The sequence below is a fragment of the Haliotis asinina genome, chromosome 14 (genome assembly GCF_037392515.1).
Source record: "Haliotis asinina isolate JCU_RB_2024 chromosome 14, JCU_Hal_asi_v2, whole genome shotgun sequence".
In the NCBI taxonomy this organism is placed as follows: Eukaryota; Metazoa; Mollusca; class Gastropoda; order Lepetellida; family Haliotidae; genus Haliotis; species Haliotis asinina.
In genome coordinates this window covers 50,345,452-50,360,009 of record NC_090293.1, presented here as the reverse complement: position 1 = coordinate 50,360,009, position 14,558 = coordinate 50,345,452, and the positions used below count along the sequence as shown (strand labels likewise).

Genomic DNA, 14,558 nt, shown 5'->3' with positions numbered 1-14,558 from the left:
GACTAGGGTTCAGTTCAGTGAGTGAGGCCCACTTCTGGTCTACCCTGCCGCAATATTGCTGGGATATTGCTAAAAGCGGCTTAAAACTAAACTCACTCACTCACCCACCTGCCACACACTCCTTGGAATGAAATTCAGCCAAGGCAGGAACACTTTAGACAAATTAAAATAAGTAGCGATGACACATTTTATACCAGATCGTATATAGCAGACTGTTTATAGCACCTGACATGTGCTTGTCTGGGTGCCATTCGCGATTTTCACACTTTTAAGCACGTTAAATTAACCCCCGTCCATCACTATTTATGGAAGCATGCATTTTCATCAAAGAACCATTACTAGGAACTAATAAATAACTATTTTAGAAATTTTTATTTCTTTTGTGAATAAGTTTACAAAGACATCAAGGGAGGCGTTCACATAAGCTTCATTACTGTTTGAACATAAGCACCATAGATACATAGACTATTGATAGTTCACTTTCCAAAATACAGCGAAACCCACAGTGTTCGGACACCCGTAAACACCCATTTCTGAGAGTCTGGAACCCCTGTATCCACTTTCATATCCTCGGTGTAGCGGTAGGGTAGCCTATCGGTTAAAGCATTTGCTCGTCATGTCCAAGATCAGGGTTCGGTTCCCTATTTTCACACAGTGAAACCCATTTTTGGTATCCTTACCGTGGTGTTGCTGGAACATTGCTTAGAACGGTGTTAAACCAAACTCACTTACTCAAATGGTAGTGTTTCACTGTCGAACAGAACGTGGGCCCTAAATAAAATTATTCATTCACTCACTTATTATTACCATGTCAAAGGTCACTGATTTGGCAACCATACAGGATTCCAGAACGTGGCCCATAATAAAAGTACTCACTCATTCACTCACTCATATCCTCAGCAGATGTCACACAAACAACTATTCCGAAACTGATGACCCGCTACAGGCGAACAGGGCGAACAGGGCGAACAGGGCGGACAGTAAACAGGCCTAGAAGTGGTGAACCTCTCGTCAGCAACCCCGACGAGAACCGGTACCTGCGCCCCAAAAAACTTGTCCTACCTGTGACGTCATTAGCAGGGCTTTGTTCATCCTAGTAATATCAGTCGCCAACAGCAGCACGACGGCTCAGACAATATAGTATCCGCGTCTACAGACCCTACCGGTGGCAAAACAGACAGCGGCAGAGAGCGATGTTCTCAAAAGAAAGGAGGTTCCAGCTGTTCAGGAATGATGGCACGGTTTCGTGGCATCCTCGTTCCGATAACTTTCTACTATAGTGCTGGAATATGGAAACTCTCCATTATAGTGGAGAGTTATCGGAACGTATAGCCTGGAAATATCGAGGATCTTGGAGAACGTGTGCAACGTTGCTGTGTAAAGGAAGTGGAAACCTTCTGGGGCGGTGTCAAGGTTTGGGGCGGCATATGTGACGACATGAAGACAGATCTCCTTGTGGTGGATGGTTACCTCACTGCTCAACTATGAATTGATAACATTCTGCGCATGCCCGACCATTCCTACGTCATGTACCTGGACACTTGCAGGAAAATTTGGATAGTATAAATTTTAGAAAAATGTTAGACTCGTGCTAGAGCCGTTGTTCCTGGAAACCCATGTCAGGTTGTCCAAGCCGTTCAAGAGCAATGGCGAAGAATCCCTGTCCAAGCCTCTAACGTTCTCAGTACGTCGTAGAGTACTGAGTACTGCCTTGCATCGATGCCCACGGTGGACATACCACATACTGACCACGCGTGTGATCGAATACTGAACACTTCATTCCTGCATTTATACAGTGACTCGGTGGACTTGTTGCTAATCCAGTGAAATGACTGGGTGCATGTTGCCCATACATCTGCTATTAAAATTCACCGCCCTTTAACAAAATAGTGATTTGTCGTTTGTAAATAAGTGATTCTGACTTGGTATAGACTGTTATGCGGTCGTGTCCAAAACATCTGGATTGTAAACAACCCATTCTGAACAGTCAGGTCACTGAAGACGCCCATGGGTCCTATACATGTAAGGCTTAACGGCCAATGCTACCCGGCTACAGATGAATCCAACGAGTGTCATGCCTCCAGATGCTGAAAAGCTTGTTGAAATATCATGCTTGTGAACAGAATTCGCAAATTTGCACTGAGTTTCAGCATTTATTGAAGCCATGAGAATAGTCATTTCAACGTTGCGAATTCGTTTTACAATACATCATTTCATGTGTCAACAGCACCTCATTGCAGTATGGAATAGAACACTTGACAGCTTCTGGCTACATTTACACCTGTAAGTCTAAAGTTTTGGTGGGTAGTATACATACATAAGCACATAAGCAGAAATCTTCGCAACGTATATAGACGATACTTGTTGCGTGAATCTAGCGGAAAAAATGGACACACATACATTGTCCCTGACAGAACTGAATTTCAAATACACCACACTGGTAATAGTGCCGAAGTTACCAGTCGGTATTTTGTACACCGCAAGCCAAGCTACCCTTCATAGGACAAAACCTTCCTGTATTGGACCAGCACCCCCATCGGGGACGTAGTTCCAGGAGGCAACGTAGCCAACCACACCACGTCGACGGCAGCTTCATCAGGGTGCTTTGCCTTCACGTCACCAAACATACCTTTCTCATCCAGATACGTCTTGGTAGCATCTGTGACTGTCCAACCGGGGCAGGAGGCGTTCACAAGCAGACGACGGGGGTTGTCTTTCAGATTCCGCACAATGATTCTGGTTAGAGCTACAAGACCCAGCTTGGAGACGATGTTTGGCCAATCTGGCCATCCTTTTTCCTTGTAGCTTCCGTCCTTAGTAGATGTCACATATTCGTTGAGGACAGAGTTTAGTTGATCAATCGACATATTGTCAGTTTTAAATTTCGGTCGAAGCTTCTCAGAGATGTGGGACAATTGCCCAAATCCACTAGACACAATGATGTAACGGCCATCTTGCCTGAGGAGAGGCTCCAGGGCTTGGTAGAGATTTGCGTTGCCGATGTTGTTGACACGGATGTAAGCGTCTGACTGCTCGGAGAGAGGGACAGGACTGTTCTTCTCGTAACTGATAGCCCCGTTGGCAATGACGACATCAACTCCACCGTAGGTCTCCTTCAGATATTTGGCCAAATTAGAAATACTGTCTTTCGAGTCGATATCCAGTTGATGGAATCTAGGATTTAAACCCTCTGCCTTCAGGTCTTGTACAGCCTTCTTACCGCGTTCTTCGTTTCTCGCTGTGAGATATACCACGCCGTCAAATGTTTGACACAGGTTACGAACCAGACTGAGCCCAATTCCCCTGTTGCCCCCGGTCACAACAGCTACCTTCCTGGGCACAGACATGGTGGATTCCACAGATGTCGTTCACCTGTTTCAACAGTCGCCTGCTTAGTGAATGCCTGTAAAGATGTCGTGTGCCAATCTGGAATCCTTCACAAATGTTGTCTGTAGGTTTGAGGGAGTCTACAAGTTTCCTCTATGAATATGCAAATGTCGTCTGCTGGTGGTGGACTTTGCCGCTCTTTTCTCTCTCCCTGAGATAGTGAACGCGTAAACGTGTGCTCCTATTCAGTGCAGCAAGGCAAGAACAGTCAATCTATGTCGCCTGCACAGGTAGCGTGTTTATATAAAGCTAGTCAAGGGGGATTGCGCAATATTGAAAACGACCCCTTACACAGAGTTTTGCTGATGCGGTATTCCCCACGTAGTAGACGTAGACGACGCCGATGTCAACCATCAGAAGTAGTATTATCTTACCTCTATGTTCTGACTGGCTCACCCGACCTTGCCACATTACTGTGTATCCCGATAGGGGGAGAAAAAGTAGTCCAGAGCGGGAGATAAAAAATCTCTTCAACCCCGCTACAAAGCAGAGCAGAAAGTCACTCGATGAAAGTCACGAAACATAGTACAAGTAAACCTCGGGTTAATAAAACATCTGTTCTGTTATTTTTAATGTTTTAATTATTTTATAATGGTAGAATGAAAAATGCCGACAGGACAAATTCCTTGTATCAGTATCACCAGTGCTCCGGCGCTTAGCGTATGTAACCGAACGCTGATAATACCACATGGACGCCTCATTATAGTGCTTCAAAGACTGCTGAGTCATAGTGGGTTACGTTTGAGAGCGCAAGCAACCCCTAAACATGTTTTGAAGAGTTTTCACAAATAGCTCTGTTGAATACTTTTGAACATGAAGGGCTGAACGCAAAAAATGGAAGTGGTATATGCTATTAATTAAAGAAAAATCCATAGAAAATAAATGTTAGATGTAATTACATGCGTGTACATGTAACGTTTGCGTTATACCAACATAATTCCATGTGAGGTGTTTTATGATATTTCGTTTTAAACCATACATGCCTCAAAATGATGCCCGTGAAGATAGCCATTGCCACTAACTTTTTTCTTTGTTAAATGTTAGTTATTTTCAATAAAAAAATGTCCACTTTGTCTTCGTCAGTTTCAAAGTAATGCCTGTCAAAAATATATAATATACTTAATCGTGGGGAATTAGTTTCTCATTTTAAATTTGCAAGTTATAACTGGACTTGCCAAGTTCTTAATTTACACATTTCTCAAAAAAACACGCAAAATAAATTTCCACCTAAGCGTTGACTTCGAAGAGTTAACGAAAATTGAGCAAGTATTGCTCACAACAAGCAATAGAAAGCCTTTCAAAGGAACACTGTTTTATGTTTGCTCTACTCTAAACATTAAAGTGATGAATTTCCATTACAAACCATATGGCTATAGGTGTTTGCGGGTGTACTGTAAGCTTGGGCTGAAGACACCAGTGGGGGCATGTTCCTAGAACCCTGTTGCCTGGAGGACGCGCAGTTACTAGGATATCAGGGCGTTCAGGTAGCCTAGTAGTTAAAGCGTTCGCTCATCACGCCGAAGACCGGGTTCGATTCCCAACATGGGTACAATGTGTGAAGCCCATTTCTGGTGTTCCCCGACGTCATATTGCTGGAATATTGCTAAAGCGGTGTAAAACCAAACACACAGTCACTAGAGTAACACGCACTGTACAGAGAGTGATAGCTGACCCCCACCCGTTTACCTTACGGATTGCCGTAAAGCGAAACACAAACCACAGCTAACTACATTCTCAAATTTTATCTTAGCACTACTAGTGTCGTAATGTTGTCGTTGCAAATAAACTCTTAGCTTATTCTATTATCAAAGATGTCTTGGTAGTGAGATTTCCGTAAAGTTATTGTATATGAATAAATCTTAACTAAGCCATTCCCAAATCTATATCGCATATATTTAAAAATAACAGGTAAAGTAGTTCGAGGTAAGGCCAGCCTTGAGATCCACAACATGAGGGGTTGTGAGAAACAAACGTCATGTTGAAGAAAACTTACGAGCCGGGTACGATCCATCATTTCTCCCAGAATAACCCATCGGTGCAGAAACAGAAGGAAGATACGTACGAACTCCATGCATTTCGTCAACCGTTTATAACAACCAGTCCAAAAGGATATGACAGAAAAAATGTCGTTATCATAGAAGGCCATATGCACAACATCAAAGTGTTTTATTCCGTTTAGTTGAAACACCAGCAGCGTGTGTGAAATATATTTGCAAATAATTAGATATATCCGGAACAAATGTTTCCCAAACCATGGTCGCGTGTCTCGCTTAGAAACAGTGTTAGAAAGACATATACATGTACATTGACCCAACCTTAATAGGCATATATAAGAGTAAAAACTGAAATCCATTAAAGACATACCGGTTCATAGACCCAACTTTCTTCAAGACATATAGGTGTATAGACTCAACCCTATTCAAGACATATAGGTGTATAGACCCAGCACTATTAAAGACATATAGGTGTATAGACCCAACCCTATTAAAGACACATAGGTGTGTAGACCCAACGCTATTATATACACATAGCTGTATAGACCCAATCCTATTCAAGACATATTGGTGTATAGACCCAACTCTGTTCAAGACATATAGGCACGTATAGGTCTATAGACTCAACACTATTCAAGACATATAGTTGTATAGACCCAACCCTATTAAAGACATATTGGTGTATAAACCCAGCTCTATTCAAGACATATAGGTGTATAGACCCAACCCTATTAAAGACATATAGGTGTATAGACCCAACCCTATTAAAGACATATAAGTGTATAGACCCAACCCTATTAAAGACATATAGTTGTATAGACCCAACCCTATTAAAGACATATTGGTGTATAGACCCAACCCTATTAAAGACATATAACTGTATAGACCCAACCCTATTAAAGACATATAGTTGTATAGACCCAACCCTATTAAAGACATATAGTTGTATAGACCCAACCCTATTAAAGACATATAAGTGTATAGACCCAACCCTATTAAAGACATATAAGTGTATAGACCCAACCCTATTAAAGACATATAGTTGTATAGACCCAACCCTATTAAAGACATATAGGTGTATAGACCCAACCCTATTAAAGACATATAGGTGTATAGACCCAACCCTATTAAAGACATATAAGTGTATAGACCCAACCCTATTAAAGACATATAAGTGTATAGACCCAACCCTATTAAAGACATATAAGTGTATAGACCCAACCCTATTAAAGACATATAGTTGTATAGACCCAACCCTATTAAAGACATATAGTTGTATAGACCCAACCCTATTCAAGACATATAGTTGTATAGACCCAACCCTATTAAAGACATATATGTGTATAGCCCCAACCCTATTAAAGACATATAGTTGTATAGACCCAACCCTATTAAAGACATATATGTGTATAGCCCCAACCCTGTTAATGCTTATCATGTATCATAGGTTGTATTTCTTAATGTCTGACATAATATTGTCCCCAGCATGATGCTAGATGACCAAGGAAGACCCGGATGTCACTTTACCCTTCATACGACATGACCTTTCTGTACCGAACCAACTCTCCATATGGGGACGTGGTTCCAGGAGGCAACGTGGCAAGCCAAACCATGTCGACGGCAGCTTCATCCGGATGCTTTGCTTTCACGTCACCAAACATCCATGTTTCGTCCAGATATGACATCGCAGCGTCTGTGACTGTCCAACCGGGGCAGGAGGCGTTCACAAGCAGACGACGGGGGTTGTCTTTCAGATTCCGCACAATGATTCTGGTTAGAGCTACAAGACCCAGCTTGGAGACGATGTTTGGCCAATCTGGCCATCCTTTTTCCTTGTAGCTTCCGTCCTTAGTAGATGTCACATATTCGTTGAGGACAGAGTTTAGTTGATCAATCGACATATTACCAGTTTTGAATTTCGGTCGAAGCTTCTCAGAAATGTGGGACAATTGCCCAAATCCACTAGACACAATGATGTAACGGCCATCTTGCCTGAGGAGGGGCTCCAAGGCTTGGTAGAGATTTGCGTTGCCGATGTTGTTGACGCGGATGTAAGCCTCAGACTGCTCGGAGAGAGGGACAGGACTGTTCTTCTCGTAACTGATAGCCCCGTTGGCAATGACGACATCAACTCCACCGTAGGTCTCCTTCAGATATTTGGCCAAATTAGAAATACTGTCTTTCGAGTCAATATCCAGTTGATGGAATCTAGGATTTAAACCCTCTGCCTTCAGGTCTTGTACAGCCTTCTTACCGCGTTCTTCGTTTCTCGCTGTGAGATATACCACGCCGTCAAATGTTTGACACAGGTTACGAACCAGACTGAGCCCAATTCCCCTGTTGCCCCCGGTCACAACAGCTACCTTCCTGGGCACAGACATGGTGGATTCCACAACTGAATCAATCACAATTGAATCAGTCGTCTGTTTAGTATATGACTGTTAAAATGGAGTACTTCACCAGTGTCGTCGTGCTGTTTCGCTGATTCCACAAGTGTTGTCAGTGTCTTCAGCTACTTTGCGGAGTTTTTCTGATAAATGCCAACTATTGGTTTGATGAATTCTGCACCTGACGTATCCAAAGATGTTGGAGTGTACAGTTGTCTCGTCTTCTTCTGAACATTGCAAACCATAGACTTTTATAGTACTCGTCTAAACTATGGAATCCCATCAGGGTCACCATTTATGTCTCTGCAACTTGCATTGTGCATGTGGTGACTGTGCTCACTACAACAGCTGTCACGGGATACTTGTCCCTAGGTAACTGCTCGAGTGAGTGAGTGGATGAGTGAGCAAGTGGGTGAGTGGGTGGGTGAGTGAGTGAGTGAGTTTTATGGCGGCGCGTCTGGACCAGACAATCCAGAGAACAACAGCATGAGCATCGATCTGCGCAATTGGGAACCGATGACATGAGTGAGTGAGTTTTATGGAGGCGCGTCTGGACCAGACAATCCAGTAATCAACAGCCTGACCACCAGATCCCATTAGTGAGTCAGTCAGTCAGTCAGTGAGTCAGTGAGTCAGTGAAAAATATTCAGAGTGAATATGGTATTCGAATCAGCGAGAGGGGGGGGGGGGGTCCTAGCAAATGGACATTATTTTGGGCTATGTAGAAATCGTAATCCAATATCTAACATATGCTCTAATTAACCACGAAGCATGTCCTAATACCTAACTATGAAACAAGTACACCACGATCATCTGCCACGCTACTTATGTAAATACCAATCGTCATATAAAAACATTTTTTCTCACTGAACAGACACTGTTGAATATTATTTTCCGGCTGATGTCACTATAACGGTCCAGTAAGTAAGAGATCTAGATGAGTTTTTGGTTATTAGCGATCAAAAACACCATACATTCTAAAGCCTAGAATGCGGTATGGATGCCAAATCAGTGGCCTTGGACGTCACAATAAGAAGTGAGTGAGTGAGTGAGTGAGTGAGTGAGTGAGTGAGTGAGTGAGTGAGTGAGTGAGTGAGTGAGTGAGTGAGTGAGTGAGTGGGCATTATTCCAGAAACATCGCGGCTATTCTCTTCTCAAACGTTGGAAGATGTGACAGGAGTAACCTCTGTGATAAGAGAATGCAACGCAGCGGGAACATTATAAATGGACCTCACGCTGCCGCCATATGGGAATCAAACCCGGGCTTTCGAGGTGACGAGCGAAAGGTTTACCTGTCAATCCTACAAATGATATGGTGTCGAACAGACACAGTCGAGCTCATGCAGTCTAGCTTGAAACGTAGCGGATCTGAGCTTTACTCCCATCGGTTTAATTTAGTTGCATTGGTGAGTGAGTTAATATTTAACATCGCATCGACAATGACTCGGATACATCGTGACGCCCACTGTATTGGAACATAATCATTTACAACATCCAAGACATGCAGTGATGCAAAATAACAAAATAACAAATAAAGACCAGTCACCATATGTCTTAAAACATTATCTATATTTTTGCATTAGAACTTTTTCAAATTTCGAGAAGAATCCAGTGTTTGAGTAGTAAAATAACTGACACAATTTTAGGATAGTATGACAGGACTGAAATATTTCTCGATTCTTTAAGAAATAGATTGTTCACACGGAATGATGCCTTGTAGCACAGAATGATCATAATCTACTTGAAAAAGGTAATTGTGCCATCGGAGTACTCCACTCCGGAATCATGACCATTGTTGCGCCAAGGAGAATACTTTCTCTTTAATGTTCCAATCATTCATTTGTATCATACAGCATGAATGGAATACCTTTTAGTAATTTGTATTAATTCATCAACTTGATTAATTTTAAAATACAATTGCAAATTATATCCCATCTCTAAATTGTTTGTTGGTGTCACTCCAAGTTTTTGACGGACTGACTTCCTGATAACTACTGCATTTGTGCAACTTGGGAATCAACAATAGAAATAAACAACAATACGTCAGACTGATAGAGAAATTAAGTCTGATTCTTCATTGTTTAGCTTTGTTGTCTTCACTAACTCCTGGTGATAATTTATACAATTATATCGCCATTGACATACCGCAGTAAATATATATGCATTAGCATGATTGCTCAGATATGCAAATGTGTATACAATAGCATGTGTTTGACCACGTGTGTTAAAAAACGTGTCGGCCGTATGCTTCACAGCTGTCACAGATTAAAGAAATGATACTGATATGTGAGCGTAATAACAAAACATAAACTGTTTTCAAATATATCACTTTTCATTGGAATGTGATATACTTGTACTTTACATGACCGGCCATAGTTTGCGAAGTGCAAGCAGTGTCTAGTAAGTTATCTGTAGAATTTTAAATTGCTTAGCAGTTTCGCCCACAGTGGCCAAAACCATCACGAGCAGTGAGTGAGTAAGTTTAGTTTTACGCCGCACTCAGCAATATTCCAGCTAAATGGCGGCGGCCCGTAAGTACTGAAGTCAGGACCTGACTATCCAGTGATCAACAGCATGAGCATCGATATGCGCAATTGGGAACCGATGACATGAGTCAACCAAGTCAGCGACCCTGACCACCCGTTAGTCGCCTCTTACGACAAGCATAATCGCCTTTTATGGCAGGCGTGGTTGTTGAAGGCCTATTCTATCCCGGATCTTCACGGGTCCCATCATGAGCAGTGTGTGAAATAGTTTCCAAACTTTGCTCGCCAGCCGGGCTGACTTTGTCGGAAAGTTAGCAGCCCACGAAATAATTCACTAGCCTGAATGAAGAAACTAAGCATAAGATTACAAAAATAGAGGGTAACAAGACATTGCATGACATGGATTACATCATTAAGCTGCCAATATAATCCATAATCATCAGTCCATAATCGTGTTTGATCATAACTTAACAAAACGGAGAGAGTGACATACTTACAAAATAGCCCCATGAAGATTCACCTGCCAATCGGGCTAGTGACTGTGGAGATTTACTGGCCCGACTGAACTTTTGCTAGCCATGGGTTAGAGGGCCAGCGGTTATTTGCACATTGGTCACGAGAGGAGTGTTTTGTTTGTTGTTTTAACGCCGCACACCGTAATATTCCAGTGGTGGTCTGTAAATGATCGAGACCATACAATTAAGTGATCAGCAGCATGAGTATCGATCTACGAAAATGGGATATCATGATATGTGTCATCCACATCACGAGTATGACCACCCGATCCCCTAGTCGCTACTTACGACAAGCGTGGCTTGCTAAGGATCAGTGTCACTGCACGTCATTGGAAGAAGTTGTAATTGTACAAGAGGATATCTGAATGTATATACGGCGAACCGTTCGATATCGTGAGTATCAATGAGCTAATAAATCTTATCGTTTGTTTACATATTATGATGAACCTGGGGCTCCTTTCACAAAGCAACCTTTACTAAGGTTAACCTTAACTCCCATTCTTTAATACTACACTAAGGTTGCCTAAGTCTAAGAATGGGAGTTAAGGTTAACCCTAGTAAATGTTGCTTGGCAAATAAGCTCCATTTCAAACTATACAAGAGTAAACTATTAACAGTAACAATAGGCCACTTATAAATATCGTGGAAAGTCACGCAGCACGACCATGCCTTGTGTTTATATAACAAACCGGACATTATTGAGACGGTCAGTAATCATATGACTTATCTCTTCTTGTACCCATTTTCTGCTGAGGGAACAAAACACCACCACCATGTTTCCTGATATTTACTTATAATTATAGTTATGGTTCATGTTTATGCCATATTCACATCCCAATCATAAAACACCGTTCAGTCTGGACTGTCAAATTGGATGAAGCGAGAGTAAAATACCAATATCTGCAGAATCTCAACCTGACCGTATTTAATTCTTGGACCGCCTCTTCCGTCCGCCCTGAATTTTCTTTTCTCCGTATTCCTCATTGTTATTGTACTTAAAGCCATTTTCTGAATACTATAACACCACACCACCCCTACCCCCTCCCCACCTCCTCTCCCCCAATTTCTGGTGTCCCCCGCAGTGATATTGCTGGAATATTGCTAAAAGCGGCGTAAAACCCCCCGCCGTGATATTGCTGGAATATTGCTTAAAGCGGCGTAAAACCAAACTCACTCATTCTGGAGCCGGACAGATTACTTGTAATACTTTCTGGAGATGGACTGTCAGCTACAACAGTGATTGGGAATAAGATTATACTAAATGAAAATTTCGCAGTCCGACTCTTTATTGCCCACCAAGATCGACATGCGATTGAAACAGCGTATAGGCCAGTGATTTTACGCCGCTTAATTCCAGCAAAAGGAGGTGCATGGCGCAAGAAATGAGCTTCAGACATTTCGTCCAAGTGGGAACGACCCGTGTCGTCGACTTGACAAGCGACATACACTACAAAATGACTAGTCCAGATTCCATCCAATTGAACATGTTACGTGCCAACTACATTAATCTATAGATATCAGTATTCAAAAGTGCCTTGAACAATTTGTTTCAAGCAGAATAAGTGATGTTTCGTAATTCTCCGTTCACTCCGGCTGGATCACATACAACGGGTTTCGAGAATATCTTTGACAGACTGCAATGAAAAGCAAAAGGTGTGGTTGCTTGGAATCGATCCTTGTCATTAGATGCCTTTTGAAAAGTATTGACGTTGGCCATTTTTCAGAGTTACTTCCCTTCTGCAACCGCATACATCATCAAAATTGATAAATCGAGTTAATTATATGAAAAAGCAATGCTGTCCATGTGTTATTTTGCATTATTCGACCTACATTGTTTGACATGCGACTAAAACATAACCAATTCATATGTTCATTCACTAGGAATATATAATTTATTGTGCGTGTTATCAGCGACAGCTAGAAGACGACATGGCGATAGCAACTGGGATTTTCGAGCGAAAATGAGTGTGAACACGTAGTAAGCCGCATGTGACTCGGGATGGCGTCCTTATTGAAAAATCAAATTTTGAAACATCTGTCTAAGTAAGTATTTACATTTGATAGTTATTTAAAATCATCACAATGCGACTTTTCCCCGGAAGTCAAGGCCGAAACGTAGTGACAAGTGTTCAGATATGTCAAATAAGTTGTCATTCGAAACTTGTATTAGCAGACGTGTCTACAATTGATTTTGATTTTAAACAAGACAGTAAATTTTAAATTTAACTACATATGTTGAAAGTGAAGTGTATTGAGTTGTTTTTTTTCAAAACAAATGAGAAATTGTTCGGTTTGTGTGAATTGTTTTAAATAACATGACTCATTATTCTATTAGTTTGAGAAGGGTGTGGGCGTGTCAGTTTCCTCATGGACGAGCTTGTCAAATGTGATCATTTGTCACGTAGTAGAATGTAGTTATTTGTCTGTTGTAAAGATATGTCTTCTCATTACGGTGATTATGATGTTGATGCAGAGGTAGGGGACACTGTTACACTTATGTTGACTGTTTATCATGTATCTCAAAGTGAGCCGAATTCAACGATCTGGTGATTTCAATGGTGACCTTGATTGTGCTATATTGTATGTGCGCTAATAGAGTGCACATGCTGTTTCATGAGTAGGACGGATGCCCAGTCGCTGTTGTAAGACGTTATATTGACAATGGAAATCCCAGAGTGAAGTTATGTGAAAAACTAGCAATCATCAATAATATTTACCCAAGATCATAAACACCACATCAGATGCAAAATCAAGTGCATTTATAGCAAGCAAACATTTAGTGGGATCAGTCATCTAATAGTGACAGGCAAAATATAAATAGGAAGCCACATGATCATAAAACGCCCTCACAGAACTGAAAGGTATAGCTCATCATTGAAAACCCTTACAAAATCCCTGGATGTGGACAGCAGCAAAATTTTTGCCAATATGATGTCATCAAGACTATTTGTGTAGGAAACACTTGACATTTTTGTGTGAAATAGATGAATATGTCCTTTATCACTAAAGGTTAGTAAAATAAAAATTCAAAATTAATATTAAAAATTATGTTTTTGCCTTACCTCGCTGAAAACCGCTGACACTGGGATACCATGCCAATGTTCAACATGTGGTGCATAAACTTTACAACAGATGTGATGTCAGAATTTTCAAGAGAAGCAATATATTGTTTGACCTACAAAGGTACTATATCAACAGGAAAGCCAGTGGTATTGAAAGGCAGTTGATAGTTTAAGCACTTGAAATTGGTCACACTAGAGATAATTCACATTCTATTTCAAATGTATCTCTATGGTTGGCTAGTAGTGATTACAGTGATTACAAGAGCTTATGGTCAGGGATAGTCAGCTAGAATTTTCGTATTGATCGGGCAAAAATACCTGTCTGTGAAGCAAGCAATTCTGTATTCATTTCTTTTACACTGATTAATACAATGATCAAACCATGGAGTTGGTTTACTGGTGTCACATTACTGTTCTAGTGGTTGACATTATTTATGACAACTGTCACAATACTGGATATTGCATGAGTGTGGTCTGTTATAGCATGTACTTCCAACAGTGAAATTGAATCTGATGTCACATGTACTATAATTATACTATTTTTTTTTCATAAAACAATAGCAAATATTCCACATCGAAATCTGTTTTGCTGCAAACTATAGACCTGTTTCATAGTTTTGTTTTAGCACTTGTAAGACTGATATTGTCATAACCAACTTTGTTTGTATTTTATACAGTGTTAGCCCGAAGGATATATGCCTCATCTTCAATTTTCCTGGGAATCATT

General features: G+C 41.1%; 1 protein-coding gene and 2 pseudogenes across 1 annotated transcript in view; 1 reads left to right on the top strand and 2 right to left on the bottom strand.

Moving 5' to 3' along the window:
* Positions 1-2,140: 2,140 nt before the first annotated feature.
* On the bottom strand, positions 2,141-3,807 carry LOC137261344 (carbonyl reductase [NADPH] 1 pseudogene; annotated as a pseudogene).
* A 3,097-nt stretch (positions 3,808-6,904) lies between these two features.
* On the bottom strand, positions 6,905-9,561 carry LOC137260864 (carbonyl reductase [NADPH] 1 pseudogene; annotated as a pseudogene).
* A 3,142-nt stretch (positions 9,562-12,703) lies between these two features.
* LOC137262205 (bridge-like lipid transfer protein family member 3B) overlaps positions 12,704-14,558 on the top strand; it is a 117,436-nt gene continuing 115,581 nt past the window's right edge. The window contains exon 1 of the mRNA XM_067800000.1: positions 12,704-12,812. Coding sequence (XP_067656101.1) covers positions 12,769-12,812 — 44 coding nt within the window. The 5' untranslated portion in view covers positions 12,704-12,768. The remainder of the gene's footprint in view (positions 12,813-14,558) is intronic.